Source organism: Zeus faber (assembly GCF_960531495.2).
Source record: "Zeus faber genome assembly, chromosome: 2".
Classification (NCBI taxonomy): domain Eukaryota; kingdom Metazoa; phylum Chordata; class Actinopteri; order Zeiformes; family Zeidae; genus Zeus; species Zeus faber.
This window is the reverse complement of record NC_137189.1, coordinates 19,199,711-19,214,662: the sequence shown is the minus strand read 5'-3', so window position 1 is coordinate 19,214,662 and position 14,952 is coordinate 19,199,711. Positions and strand designations below refer to the sequence as shown.

Below are 14,952 nucleotides of genomic sequence, written 5' to 3'. Positions count from 1 at the left end.
CTCCCCATTCCATAAATACAGGATTTATTATTTACACAAAAAACTGTTTTTACTAAATTAAGTCACATAGCAACAGGGATACGTGCGTTCTGACAGTGGGATAAACAGGTTTTTTTTGGAAAGGTAAGGCGTAAGGTCTAGGACAGTCCCTTAACTCAGTTGTGTTTAAAAAATTTTGTTTCATACATGTAGGAAACAAACGAAGCACCCGCCCCATGGTGCCCTTATCAGGCGTGCTTTTACTTTTTGAGAGTAGGTACTTAAGGGTACTTTTTAAATTTTAAATTAGTGGGCATCGAGGTAGCGGATTGTCTGGGCAGGATATATTCATGAGGAACACCTAATGAACCTCTCACCTCGGGACACCTGCGATGTGCACACAGCAGCTCCGCTGTGCTGCTCCATTTTCCCAGAGTGGCAAACTGCCTAGAACCACAGCTGAACAACCACCCCTAAAAGTCTCTGCACAGGACTGTAGAGGGAAAGTCAGACCTGATCACCTGTGGTCACTGGACAGCTCTGAGCGGAGAGCGGGAGATCCCCCACACTTTCTCTCGGCTCCAGTTTCAGAACACGGAAAACCGCATTTACACCGTTTTAATTCCCCGTTTTTCCTGACAGATAAAAAAAAAAAAAAAAAAAAAAAAAAAAATGTCCGTCATCAACGTCAATGGCAATTTAAGGAAGTCGATCTCCAATGACGCAGTCGATAGCCGATAGACTATTTTATCGTAAATCGGACCAAGCCTATCTGGCACCGCTAGTCAGTTTCACAATTCACACATGCAGCTACATCCCGGAACACTTCCATCTTGCGCCCTTTCATACATGCCATGATAATGCCGGAATAGATCAGGCAATGGAGTCACCCGGTGTGGCCTCAGTCCATACTCCCTGTGCTGAGAGCAACAGAGGGAGGTGCACACAGCTCATTCACTTATGCGCACAAAGAAGATGTATGGGGACATAGCATGCAAATAAAAATGCTGATGAAGTAAATCCTGAAATAAATAAACGAGGCAATAGATATATAAATAAATAGAAATATAAAAATCACTAAATATACACCCGACGGACCAGGCTGAGGCAATGGTTGTGCACGCGATGGTTGTGTTTCCTACTTGTATTAAACACTTTATTTTTTTTAATTTTAAACACAACTGAGTTAAGAGACTCCCACCTACAGTTACAAAAAAATAAAAAATAAACCCTGTGTGTCCCCACTGTCCCATGCTGCATCATGCACGTCTCACCATTGCTTTGGGACTTAATTTAGTAAAAACGACATGTTTTTGTGTAAATACTTCACTTTGAAATAATAAATCCTGCACACAAGTAACGGGGAGACCGTATTTGCGCCTGATATAATCAGCAATTGGCGATTGGAATTTTGCATGATCACCCAAGCCTACGACCACACTTCATGGTAAGTAGATGTCAAGTGCTGCAGGGCAGGACTTCTGACTTGTGGAGGCCCAACGACAGGCATCCAAGCAAGGTCCACTACTGGGGGTGAGGGGCCTGTAAACCAACAGGCAACAGCAGAGCTTCCCATTGCACCCATTGAAGCTTCCCATTGAAGTCATTACGATGAACAGAGTGAAGAAGCTTGCACATAACAGTGGGGTAACCAATGAGGAATGAGTCTCAAGGGCCTTACAAATAAGCAACAATTCATTAGAGGTGGTAGGGTAGTGCCCTACACAGAGCATAACCTGCTATCGGACCCAGTGCAACACTGTGTTGGGTGGGTCGCACTGCAAGCCCCAGAATTACATTCCAAATAGCAAAGTTTATTTTCCAATGCACGGGGTTTTTTTTTTTGGTTTTTCTTCATTGTCACTTGAGGTGGTGGGGGATATTTACTCACCCAAGGTTACGGCTCTTTCCCGCGAGTGTTCGTCCATATCGACAGTTCACTGTCAACAACGAGCTACGCTGCTTTATCAAATCCGCCTTTCACTTCTCGCGCGTGGCCAATCTGTGCATTCTTGCCGGGAAAGGCGGACCCCGCCATCAACAGTCAAGACAGCAAACAGGGGAAGCACATGCGTGACGCAAATGCCTGGTTGTTTCTAAAAAGAAAAGTGCCGGCTTACAGGAAAGGGTGTGAAATACGGGATCTTAATAACAACGTCATCTTGTGGATTACCACTTTAAGGTTTGGGGGCAACACATTTTCCACGGCAGGGTCGACGTGTACCAGCAGCCGGAGATCCGAGCGAAAGGGGCTGAGAGGGAGGACAGTGCAAGCGTCCCCCCCAAAAAAAAGTGTCTCGTCGAAACGAGCGGACGACGCGGAGGTGCGTGAGTGGTGTTCAGCGGGGAACGAGACGGCGGCACCGCAAAGGGCCATATGTCCGACCCGGCCGGTTCGCTAGTGTTGCCCAAAACAAGCCGCATACGGCTGGATAGCCTCCTCAGCTACTCACCCGTATGAGCTCCAACGGTGTCCCGACAATAATGCCACGGCCGTGGGGGGGGTTTGTTCGACTTCGGTGTGCGCGGCTGCGACGTCCCCGCCAAACATGCGCTGTCGCCCGTTTTCACGTTGCCACTCACTGCGCGATTAAACGCTGCATTGTTGGGCACAGTGCTACCAGGCGAATAGCATGCCGCAAAGCACCCTGGGAAACCGCGTTGATTTAACCGGGCTAGTTCGGCGTCGAACGCCGGTGGGGCGTCCCCACCTGGTGGCCAGCCTCGGCAATGCACCGACGGGGCGCCGTTCGCTGAGCGTCGAAGGGAGAGGGGGTGGGGGTTGTTGCGTTTTTATTCCATTCGAGGGACAGAACGTTGGCATGTCTAAATAAATATGTTCTGGAGCGCGACACTGAAAAATGGAGAAGTCGATTGATACCATTTGCATCACGCCGCCGGATTAGACAGGGGGCGACAGACAGCGTCCACTGATCTAATGCTGCATTCAACTGGAAGTCGGAAATCGGTAATTCCGACTCGGTGGTCCCCACATACTGTTCTCCATAGCCCCTGCAAGGGAAACACGGTCGCCCGCGGTGAATGTGTGTTTGTTTGGTAAGCTGGTAAATTATACGAGAATTTGCACGGGCGCTGAAACCGCTGAGAGGTTTAGTTCGAGGTTAGACGTGTTTTCAAATAGAAACCCATGCAGTGGGTGGCATGGGTTTTGTACTTCGTTGACCATTAGCACGTGCGTGCCCAACATTTGATCGAATGTGATTTGTTTTCACATGTGTTATCTCGGCAAACTCTGTCCCGTGTGATCTGCCCCCAAAATCCTCCCTTTGCGCCTTTCCAAGCAGCAGACACAAATTCTCTGAGTTACAACTTCAAAGCAATGTAGCATATGTGGACCAATGAGGGCAGCGCAGCAGTCGCAGGGTGACGACGTCAGTGCTGCGAAAAAATGGAGAGAAAACACATGTCCGCGTTTGCGTTGTATCAAAACGTCCAAACGGCGTCGCCTCCGCCTGCCAAAAAGCGATCCTTAAAGGTAGATGCCGTGGCCGATGTCATGGATCATAACTGTCTTCAGTAACGAAACTTCGTAGCACAGCGGACTGTCGGTCAATTGCATTGGTGCCAAACCTTGAAGTGGCAGTAATCCATGGGATTATTTTGTTTACAAATCCCTTATTTGTCCCCTTATCTAATATTCAATACTTCATCAGAAACAGCCAGTCGGCGCATTTGTGTAATGCACGTGCTCCCCGCCACCAACAACGCCAAAGAAAGCGGCCATTTGAACGCACATCAGTTAAGGTGGAGCATTGCACGCGGAATTAGAGCGTTTTTGATTGATGTTTTCTTCTCGATCGCCTACTTTTTTTTTTTTTAAGGTATCGGCCAAAAAGAAAAGGCGACGGGAGAATGGCGTTCCATGCAGCGACACCATCGCTGTGGCCGTGACTAAGAAAAAGAAAAAGACAATCAAGTCCGCCACAAGGAGAGGAACCCCGGAAGAAGTCACAGAGGTAATATGCGTCGGAGCGATGAGGCATGTGAGGACTAGAGGATAACAAGAGTGTTCTCAATCTGCGTTCATGTCTGTACTTGTGTTCTTGTGGACTTGTGAAACGTCATCAGTCGCAGCCCAAGTACTGTTCCAATTCAAAGTATGCATCAAGCCAAGTCCAGTCCAAATCCAGATGTGGACTTGCTCCGCCCATTTTATCGATGGATGACTTGTGTGGACCTGGGACAGCCAAGTATCGCAGAATGCATTTCGCAGAATGTCCGTCCTCCCGTCCCGGGGAGTCTGTACTCCCGAGTCGAACTTGCAAAGTCTGAACGACCAAGTCCACGAGTCCGGACTTCGCGTACTTGATATTGAGAAACGGCTTATGAGTGCGTGGGTAGGCAGAGGTTATACTCCACTGCTGGTACGTAGTACCCACGCCTGTGTTTAATTTGATATAAATGCTCCTAAATAACCAGACACAAGGCCACATGACCAATGGTGATAGGATCACTATCATTCATAGAAGCGGGGTTATATACAATACAGTATGTAACCCTACGTTATGGGTGGCAGGCAGTGATATTTTTGTTTTGAAACATTTACGGGGCATATTTTTCAACCCTGTTCTCAATGTCACAACACATGTATAAATCAAATACAGGCAACGCCATGTGTTAAAGACGAAGGGGACCAAGTCTTGGATGCTTTGCTGACTGACCTGGGAAGAGTTAACAACAGCAGGGAGAGAGCGACTAAACTGTTCCAGTGGCTCATCTACCCCGTTTCTGCCAAGACCTTCTTCAGGTACTTGTTTGATGTATGCGTCGCTACCGTTTCCTCTGTGTTCATGGATATTGGCTGAACATTGGTGGGACATGTTTATCAAGCATCTCAGAGTGGGAAATACCCAAAAATTCTCAGTGACGAATTTGGTCCCACTGTTACTCATAGGTGTAAAAGCTTTATACCATTTTTCTTTACGAAGGACACTACTGCTATCTCAACCTGGATCTGGGAGATTCTTATATGATTTGATAAATACATAATGCACAATAATAGATTTAATGTAATTTGTTTTTGTCTTTCTGCTTCACTGTTTATTTCATAAGTTATTGTATAGGACAGTATATTTCATTTCTGGACATGACCTATTTTTTTTCAGGTACTTTTTCATTTTTAACTTAAAAGGTTTTTGTGTTATTGTTAGATTAGGTTACAGTTAACTGTTAGGTTTAGTGTATGTACTCAAACTGATTCTCTCTCTCTCTCTCTCTCTCTCTCTCTCTCTCTCTCTCTCTCTCTCTCTCTCTCTCTCTCTCTCTCTCTCTCTCTCTCTCTCTCTCTCTCTCTCTCTCTCTCAGGGACACATGGGAAAAAAACCCCATCCTGGTCAAACGCCGGAATCCAGATTATTACCAGGGACTCTTCTCCACAGCAGAGTTGGACCGCATATTGAGGCAGGTAGGTAACAAAGACTCAAAGACTCATCCGTACAGTCGCTTGAGCTTAAGCTACACATTTTCTGTCGACGATGCAAGGATGACGTCCAGTACGGGGTGAATTTGGACGTCACCAGTTACACCAACGGCAAGAGAGAGACGCATAATCCACGGGGGAGAGCGCTGCCGTTCACAGTGTGGGACTTCTACAAGGTGAGATGATGCAGAGGTACAGAAACGGTGACTAAACTGAGTGGTTAAACCAGTTTTGTGTTCTATGAAGTCTTGATGGTGAACTCTCCTTTCTCTTTCTCCTTCCCCCCACAGAGTGGCTGTTCCCTGCGGATGCTGAATCCCCAGGCGTTCTCCTCCACGGTGTGGAAAGTCCTCTCCATCCTCCAGGAGCAGTTCGGTAGTATGGCGGGGGCCAACATGTGAGTATTTAAGGCGAGACCTTTCCAAAATCACTGAAACTTGATGCCTTTGGTGATTTAATGAGGAGGCAAATGTTTCTTTTCCGTTCACGTTCAGATATCTCACCCCACCGGGAACACAAGGCTTCGCTCCGCATTACGATGACATTGAGGCCTTCGTGGTTCAGCTGGAGGGGAAGAAACACTGGAGAGTTTACAAGCCGAGGTGTGCAAAGATTTTTTTCCAGAAACAAATTTAAGTTATCGTAATTCACCTTTGAATTATGATAAATCATGCATGCTGCAGCATGCTGTATATTCTGCACAGAGCTTCTACTAAAATTGATCAAATCTAAGACATTTTTTTTTTTTTTTTACTCTGTGACTTTATATTTTAAATTAGGTCATAACACATAGTTAGTCAAAAGTCAAGTCTGTTGACAGACACAATGATACTGTGTCTGTCTTTAAAGTAGATGCTGTGCTTTCATAACCCTTTCAGGTCGGCAGAAGAAGAGTTGCCGGTTCATTCAAGCTGTAAGTGTCAAAGCAACTTATATTTGCGTGCAACAATTAAAGCGGTTTGTCTCTTATCAGACCTGGGACGCAAGTATTTTCAAACTACTCTGAAGTCCGAATGATCATTTTGGTTTTTCTCTCCTCTCCAGCTAACTTCAGTCAGGCGGAGATTGGTAAACCCATCTTGGATTTGGTTTTGGAGGCGGGGGACCTCCTCTACTTCCCGCGGGGTTTCATCCACCAGGGAAATTGTCTCCCAGACGTACACTCCCTCCACATCACCATCTCCTCCTTCCAGAAGAACAGCTGGGGAGACCTCCTCATGAAGGTACTTACTGTATGGATATAGTTATTGCGTTTTGAATAAGCATGTACCTCAGGCTTGCTACAGAAAGCCTAAAGTGGGTGAAAATTACAATAAAATCACTTGCATAGTATTTTTTAAGATAAGAATGGCAAAGCAAAAACCCTAGTCCAGCCTTTACTTCACGGGGAAACCACTCAGACGTTGATACAGTAATTAGTCAAGTCACACTTTATTTATAGAGCACATTTAATACCAGGGCAACACAATGCCCTGGTATGAATAATTACTGAAATGAATGTTTTTGAATGTAATTGTTATTTACAAATGCAGTTTTTGTATTTCTACTGCTGATAGTTTTGTATTTTGATTTGCAGCTGGTTCCAATTGCACTGGAGGTCGCAATAGAGGAGGATGTTGAATACAGACAAGGCTTGCCACTGGACTACCTGACATACATGGGAGTACAAAACTCTGATGAGGTATGTTGATAAAGAAAGATATACATTTTTATTTTGTTTCAATTTGTTTGTCAATCTGACGTCGATACAATTTGTGCCTGTGCAGAACGACCCACGCAGAGAGAAATTCCTCTCGCAGATCGAGAGCTTGATGAACAAGCTGTCCAGTTATGCCCCGGTGGATGCCGCTGTGGACCAGAAGGCCAAGGACTTCATCCACGACTGCCTGCCACCCGCGCTCACGCCAGGTACATCTGCACAGTATGCCCCTACCTTCACACCGAATGCGTATCCGCAACTTACAGTCGGATCCTCCCCCTAGTGGCTGTCGGGTGAACTGCGTCTCAGTTTTGCGTCACAAAATGTCAAATTCAAGAGATTATTTGTCACATACATATGCATACAAAAAAAACAATCTAACCGACCAACATGTTGAATGAGCTTGATTTAGAGCTGCAAGGAAAAGACAAAACCGTGGTCAACATGATCAGTTCATTTAATGCTTTCAAACGAAAAATGCAACTTCTGTCCTCAAAGCTGCAGTGCCAGGATTTGGGGAACTTTCAAAACCTTGCATCAGAGCTGGAGACCCAAGGGAAGGCGTGTGCGCAACTTGACAGTGCGCGCTGCCCAGAGCAGATTTAAAATTGTCTGTCAGACTTTGACAAACTGTTAAGACTTTGCTTTACTCGAGCCAATCACTACATTTATGTGCTGCCCATTTAGGGAAGATATTGAGGCTGATTCACTCGCATCAAAATTGCAGCACTGTTTCACCTGAACTGGTCTGCAGTGCAGGATGAGATGTTGACACTACAGGCTGACATTGAGCTGAAGTCCAGGGCTCATGGACAGTTTTGGAACTTACTCACAGAGGAAAAGTACCCAAACATGAGAAAATGGGCTACCTCCTTGACTGCATTATTCGGCTCTACTTATTTATGCGAGTCAGCCTTTTCTCACATGAAGTCCAAATAGCGTTCCACCATGACTGACGATCATTTGGAAGCTGCTTGAGGCTGGCTACCAGCAGCTACTGTCCAGACTATGCAACCCTGGCCGACTTCATTCAGTGCAAGTCATCAGAGTAAGGTAGTGACCATAAATGTATTTTATTGTATTATGCTGTAAGAGTTCATGTACTGATGCAAGGTACGGCAACATATATTGTATATATTAAGTATACTCAGTATACATATATAAATAAATATACTGAGCATTTTTTAATGCAGGTAGATCATTTTGACCTGGTCATTTTAAAAGTAGCTCGCAAGCCGAAAAAGTATGGGCACCCCTGGTTTAGAGGCATGTTAGAATGGCTAGAATGCATAATCTGAGTGGTATTTTCACCCCTAAAAATGTCAAAAACATGTTTTGGGGATCTCAGAGACCTATATTAACTTGTTGAAGAGGAGCATAATAGGTCGTCCCCTTTAAGGCTCAAGTAGAAGAATGAGCCCACAAGTAAGTAAATTATCCCCTCTTTTTTAACATGACACTGACACTGTCGTTTATAGAAGAACTGGCCAGTAGTGTGCAGGGGGCGTCAGCCAGGTGGGGGGACGCCGGACCTGTGGATGTGGACACTGACATCAGCGGCCAGACAAGAGTGAGACTGATTCGCGCTGGTTGTGCCAGGTAATACAACTCTCTAAACTCTCAGCTCTCGAATCGAATCCACCGACGCAGATGCATACATTTTTCCAGTCTCTCCCCAATGTAACGGTTATAATGCTATTGATTTATTATGGTCTATTGCCAAACATCCGTGTATCTTGCTCCCAATAATATGACCCCAAACTTCCTACTTATAATACATGCTGACGAGAACAAAGGGTACAGCAAACTCTATGAGATGTAAACACTTTATCAACAAAGCAAACCACACTTGCAACATTGCTCGCCCGTTGGATGCAATCCTGCTGCATACGATAAGATGTGTTATGAATGGAAGAACATGTTGGCTGAAAGATTTGTTATTTATCTAGCCTGTAGAGTAAGATGGGTTTTCAGAAGCGGTCGAGCAATGATGCTTATGTATGAAGATAAATGCCAAACCTAACTGAAGACAGTGTACTTTGACTGTGATGCAGAGGAACTGCCTCCAGTCTCTAGCCACATAGGGCTACTTTGAAAACTCAATCAGGAGTGGACAGATGTAAGGTAGTTTTTTGTTTTTGTTTTTTTTCGTGCAAATTTGTAATAATACAGCTACCACAGAGTGTATAACTGACCATGTTCTCTGGTGGTTTGAGTATACCTATCTATAAGGATAACTTAATAGATTATACTCCAGCCCTGTAATCGAAATTCAAAGCACTGAAGTTCATAGTTGTGGTGTGGGGATGGTGTGGTTTGAGCAGCCACACCTGTCCTGGGTCTAGGTAATTGGGGCCCAGGATCAGTTTGACTGTTCACCTGTTGCTCTAACGGTGCAGCAGGTAAAACCACCATCCCCACACACACTCAGGAGAGGAGCCCGTGTCATGACACATGTCCATCTGCTCCTGGGCTAATTCCACCTAGCCCACTCTCTACAATAAACTGCGTGTCTGAAACCCCGTCGTCTGTTTCTCTGTGTCGGAGGTCCCTGAAAACGTCACTGGGGCGTGGTTGGCAAAACTGCCACAATAGTGGCTACAGTCCGAGAACATTGGCCTATGTTCATGTGTTCTGAAAATTTTTTTTTTTTTTTTCAAGGTGTATGGATTCTATTTAGGTCTAAAATTTGTGCAACTTGCACAGGAGTCTTTGGATCTTTTCTTTGCATGACCTGGCAACCAGTGACTACGACTGTTCTATGGTGGAACAATGAAACTATACATGATCCTCATGGTGCATTTGAGAACTAGGAGATTGAGAATTAAGAGGCTGACATTTATTGCTATAATTCAACATTTTGTTATTCTGATGTCAGCGAATAAGTGTAATGGGAAAGTAAATTGAGTATCTCCATTTGATCTAAAAATGAAAGTGATTGTGAGGTGAAGCTAAGTGATTAATTCAAGCATCTGTTATTTGTATTTTGTCACCTTGTAGTCCTATAGCGGCCACTTAGTCGGGTTCCTCCAAAGTGAAACATCTCAGCCAAGTGGGAGTGGCTGTAGCGCACATGGTGTATCTGTCCCATTGGTCACGGCCACTGTGTGCATCTGCTTTACTCGCGACCGTCTGCTGTGCTCATGCAAGTGTAGCGTGGATGCATACATGTGTTCGCCAATTAGCAGGAATACATCTCAATGCATATGCTACTTCCACCTGTCAACAGCGGTCTACGTTCCCTTGAACATCTGCTCTTGTAAATCTCATAGTTGGATGAATGCTGCACATGTGAACACTAATCATTTGCTGTTCGGTATGATTGAAATGTCAATTTTTAACTGCAAATCTCCTCTACCGCCTGTCATTTGTTCAGCCAAAGGATTCACGTACAAGCTGTCTCTCGTTTTTAAGGTTGTGCAGTGAGGATGAGGCCGTCCACTTATTCTACACCGTGGACAACTCCAGAGTATACCACAAAGAGGAGCTCAAGAGTTTCGAAATCAAGACCGAGGTAGGAGTCATTCAGAGCCCCGTAAGCCCTGGCTCGGTGTTGCGTCTCATCCTAATGACCCTGCTTCCTCCTCCAGCACACAGACGCCATCGAATTCCTGATCCACTCGTACCCCGAGTTTGTGACAGTGCAAAGCATCCCTTGCAACACATCAGAGGAAAGGGTATGTTTACGCACAAACATCCAATTTATCTTGGACAAGTGTGGGTTGATCACTGTTTGGGAGCAGTACTTTTAACAGGGTTCTTACTGGGTCCTTGGGGGTGAAAACCTGTGATATTCCTCCTAATTTTGTTATTCAAATCATGTAATAAGTTTTCCAGAATCGCTTTTACGACATTATGCCAGGAAAATATACATTTAATCCAGCATGGCTGGAAATACTCTTATAATAGTAGATGACAATGAGATTTGATATATATACAGTATACTGTTTATAGTAATGAAATTAAGATTATATTAAAATTAATACAGATCACATCGAATATTGATTTGATTTGTTTTGCATGATGTCCTTGAAAATGAAAAGAATACTACTTAAGTCCTTGAACTCGATTTTGTAATGGCAGAATGAACCCTGCTTTAAGTATCTTTTCTTCACTCACCTAGCTCCTGTTCTGATCAAAGTCAGGGTCTTTTAGTTATGCCCTCACTTCAGACAGCCGAGAGGAGGGTTCTATGACATTGTTTTTATGGATTTATTTATCTCACTGTGAAATGGCCCACATAGAAATCACGTTTTGTTTTTCCCCTCCAGATTGCTTTGGCTGAGCTGCTGTTTGAGAGAGGGATTATCCACACTGCAGAGCCTCTCTAGTGGTCTACACATTTTGTCGAGTTGCTGGCATCTACATAATTGGACCCGATTCTAGTTTTGGCATTTGTACCAGGGAAAAAGATAAATAAAAAAACTATTGGGCGCAAAATGTTTCTGCAAACAATTGGTCTTTGTAAGCTCTGTTGGAATAGTTCTACTGGACGGTTCAATAATTAATTTGCTCTGTTGGGTATGAAACAAAACAACTGAATTTGTTATGCATGGGAATAACTTACATACATTGGGAAAATTTATTTGAGCAAGTGACATTTTATTATTGGTTGATACAACTCAAACAATCAGGTACCAGTATATCTTAAATTATCCAACTTCAGACAACAAGACTGTACATGTCCCAGGGCTGGGCAGGTTGTTCTACTTCCAGGTGTATTCCTCACCGGGCTTCAGTTCCCTAAAGAGAGAACAAGTGAAACGGCAAAACATAGGTCAACTAAGAAAAATGTACATTAATGGGGTTTAACTGGTTTGGAAGTATTAATTATCAACCGTTTGCTATCAGACACTTTTAGCCTTGTTATTCTGAATCTGAAAAAACTCATGGATGAGACCAAGACGTTAACAGCAGAACCTTTAGTCCTGTAAGTTGCAAGGTGGGGGCCCCCATGGATCGGGCTTGTTCCAGCCCATCCCACAGATGCTCGATGGGATCGGACCCTAACCCCAGCCATCCACATGATGTAGAAGAAAATATGATTCATCAGACCAGGCCACCTTCTTCCATTGCTCCATGGTCCAGTTCTGACACTCACATGCTCATTGTAGGCGCTTTCGGTGGAGGACAGGGGTCAGCATGGGCACTCTGACCTGTCTTTCAGAAATTTGTGCTACAGCAGCTCTTCTGTGGGATCGGACCAGACGGGCTAGACTTCACTCCCCACGTGCAGCAATGAGCCTTGGGTGCCCGTGAACCTGTCGTCGGCTCACCGGTTTTCCTTCCTTGCACCACTTTTTGTAGGTACTAACCACTGCATACTGGGAACACCCCACTAGACCTGCCGCTTTCGAGATGCTCTGACCCAGTCGTCTAGCCATCACAATTTGACCCTTGTCAAAGTTTCTCAGATCCTTACGCTTAGCCATTGTTCCTGCTTCAAACACATCAACTTCAAGAACTGACTGTTCTTGCTGCCTAATACATCCCACCCCTTGACAGGTGCCATTGGAACGAGATGAGAAAAGGTATTCACTTCACCTATCAGTCGATTTAATGTGGCGCATAAGTGTATGTACACCCCCCCCAATAAGCTGCGTAAACCAACCATCAATATTTGTTCTGTAGCATTTACATTTTTTGTGCAAAAAGAGGCGCTCCTATACTCAGACAAATGAATAGCGATATTCAGGTACATAAGTGCAGATATTAGTATCTGGTCCAATATTGTGCTTGTGTACTTTGAAAAGGTCCTGATAATGAATGCTCAGTTACATTGAGCTTAAAATAAACTCAGTGGTCTTCAAAATCAGCCAAATCGCACTATTAATGCAACTGAAAATTCCAGTATTAGTATCTATAGCCTTAATCAACGTGTGCCAAGGACTTATTATTTAAAAGAAAATATTATTCTGTAATCTGACCCTACTCTTGTTATCCTCACCTGCTGTACAGAGCACTTTTGTTTCGGAATGCCGTCAGCTTCTGGTCCTGTTGTTTGTCCAAGTACCAGCCGATCACAAAGCCCATGGGCACCAATATGTTCGCCCAGTGCTCCCGCGCAAACGCTACAAAGTTGACCATGGTTTCTGCAGAAAGGAGGAAGAGACCATGCAACAGTACCAGTTCAAACCTATACTACTAGACCTGAGACTCATTCGTTTCCACACAAAGCTGAACATTCTCAAGTGTTTGTGATGTCGCAGCACATAATGCAGACGTTCCCAACCTCACGGGGGACTTATATATATTTATATCATTTTGAATAAAGAAGCTATTCAAAGGTTTGAAATATAATTTCTATATAATATTTTGGAGGCATATCAATGCTACTATATAATAAAATAGTAAATTACAGTAAGAAACTTATGTTGCCTCAATCAGTTGCTTATAGACCTAAATGTACATTGTAATGCATAAAATGCAAAAGAAAGGTTGAGAACCTCTGACTTAATGCAAGCTCTATTGCCAGTACAATGTGGAGATTGACAGATCTTATTTTATTATACTCATACATGGTTATCTTATTTCACTGCACTTGCGAGTGCCGCTTGTCGATTACGCACATTTGAGTATTTTTCGAGCTTATAGAGCTTATTGTGCGTAATCACCGGGTGTCATGACATTTCACTGCATATATGTATGGCCGTATGTGTATGTATGTGACAAAAAAATCTCTTGAACTTGTACGATTACATGTGACAAATAACGAATCCTAAATTCTCTCTTGAATTAAGGAAAAACTTTAAAGTTTGGCGCTACACACAGGTCCAGTAGAGGAAAGCAAGTGTCACAAATGTATTTTTCTTTAAAAAGCTATAGGGGCGAATCGGTCAATTACAGAATAAGGACAAAAAAAAAAAAACAACGTTTTCACAAATCTGAAAGAGAGTTGTAAGTACTGTTTATCAATACAATAACACAAACCATTTAGCATATATTTGTGTTGACGCACGACTGACGTCTGTCAGAGGCGCAGTATGTTCCTGACAAATCCGAGGTTTGTAAACGCACCACGAAGTTAGACGCCGCGAATCGGCTGCGTCGTGCACATCGAACATGAGAGTGGACGTATGTCCAGTATTCTGCGGCACTAATAACTGCATTCATGTCTGAGTTATAATGCAAATCTGACTCCATCCGCACACCCACATCGGCGCTCACCACGATGCGGCGGCGAGCCGGCGCTCAAGCCTCTGAGCACAGCCTTCCGGCAGCAGTGTGCGCGCATTGATTGCATTGATTTCATTGATTTCACAGAATCTACTACTCGAGGCAGTACCACATGTGACCGGTTGCGGGAGATTTCGGGAAACCTTTTATTTAAAGACCCCTCCTGGTTTCCGTTTGTTCGGATCACACACACGCACACACGTCTACGCCAATTATTAGTGAATTGCAGCGAGCTTGACATGTAAGCTAACAGTAACAACCACCTGCCCCAAAGTAGCGTTAGCCGGCTAATCTACGCGCGTAACCAAGAATGCATGTGGTTGACATTATTTATGGGTGTGAAGTACCGATTACGCCGCTAACGAAACGAGCAGTACATATAATACAGTTTATGTGTGAAGACAACATTACCTTGTTCAACAGCGACCAGTGGCCTTCAGCTGCTCGCTCACTGGGCAGAGGACACCGGACTCTACCAACTGCGTGAACATCCGGGGGTGTGGGCTCTTGAACAATATTCGAAATAAGACATCTTTTGGGTCATTCCGAATGACATCAAAACACACACACACCATTAAATACACACGACGGTGTATACGCGCCGTTATTGAAGGATATCCTGCCCTCCGACTAAAATCGAATCTAAATGTGTCTGGGC

The 14,952-nt window shown here is 44.2% G+C and overlaps 2 protein-coding genes across 2 annotated transcripts; one reads left to right on the top strand and one right to left on the bottom strand.

Moving 5' to 3' along the window:
* Positions 1 to 3,388: 3,388 nt before the first annotated feature.
* On the top strand, positions 3,389 to 11,546 carry riox1 (ribosomal oxygenase 1; the record flags this gene model as incomplete). The annotated part of the gene is made up of 15 exons (XM_080024303.1): positions 3,389 to 3,475; positions 3,822 to 3,956; positions 4,605 to 4,747; positions 5,305 to 5,404; positions 5,482 to 5,595; positions 5,710 to 5,816; positions 5,914 to 6,021; positions 6,298 to 6,332; positions 6,464 to 6,642; positions 6,996 to 7,100; positions 7,186 to 7,327; positions 8,597 to 8,717; positions 10,533 to 10,632; positions 10,709 to 10,795; positions 11,390 to 11,546. The coding sequence occupies 15 exons, from the start codon at positions 3,389 to 3,391 to the stop codon at positions 11,447 to 11,449; spliced, it is 1,623 nt and encodes a 540-aa protein (XP_079880429.1). The 3' UTR covers positions 11,450 to 11,546.
* Positions 11,547 to 11,699: 153 nt separating this feature from the next.
* ndufb1 (NADH:ubiquinone oxidoreductase subunit B1) lies at positions 11,700 to 14,851 on the bottom strand. The gene is made up of 3 exons (XM_079996860.1): positions 14,706 to 14,851; positions 13,066 to 13,210; positions 11,700 to 11,861 (listed from the first exon to the last, which is right to left on the bottom strand). Exons 2-3 carry the CDS (start codon positions 13,203 to 13,205, stop codon positions 11,825 to 11,827), a joined length of 177 nt encoding a protein of 58 aa, XP_079852986.1. The 5' UTR covers positions 13,206 to 13,210; positions 14,706 to 14,851; the 3' UTR covers positions 11,700 to 11,824.
* Positions 14,852 to 14,952: the final 101 nt, after the last annotated feature.

Excerpts from the sequence above, each read along its gene's own strand:
- ndufb1 (XM_079996860.1), bottom strand. The coding sequence starts at position 13,205 with ATGGTCAACTTTGTAGCGTTTGCGCGGGAGCACTGGGCGAACATATTG. Across the intron at positions 11,862-13,065 it reads AAAAGTGCTCTGTACAGCAG|GGAACTGAAGCCCGGTGAGG; the intron begins GTGAGGATAACA and ends TTCTCTCTTTAG.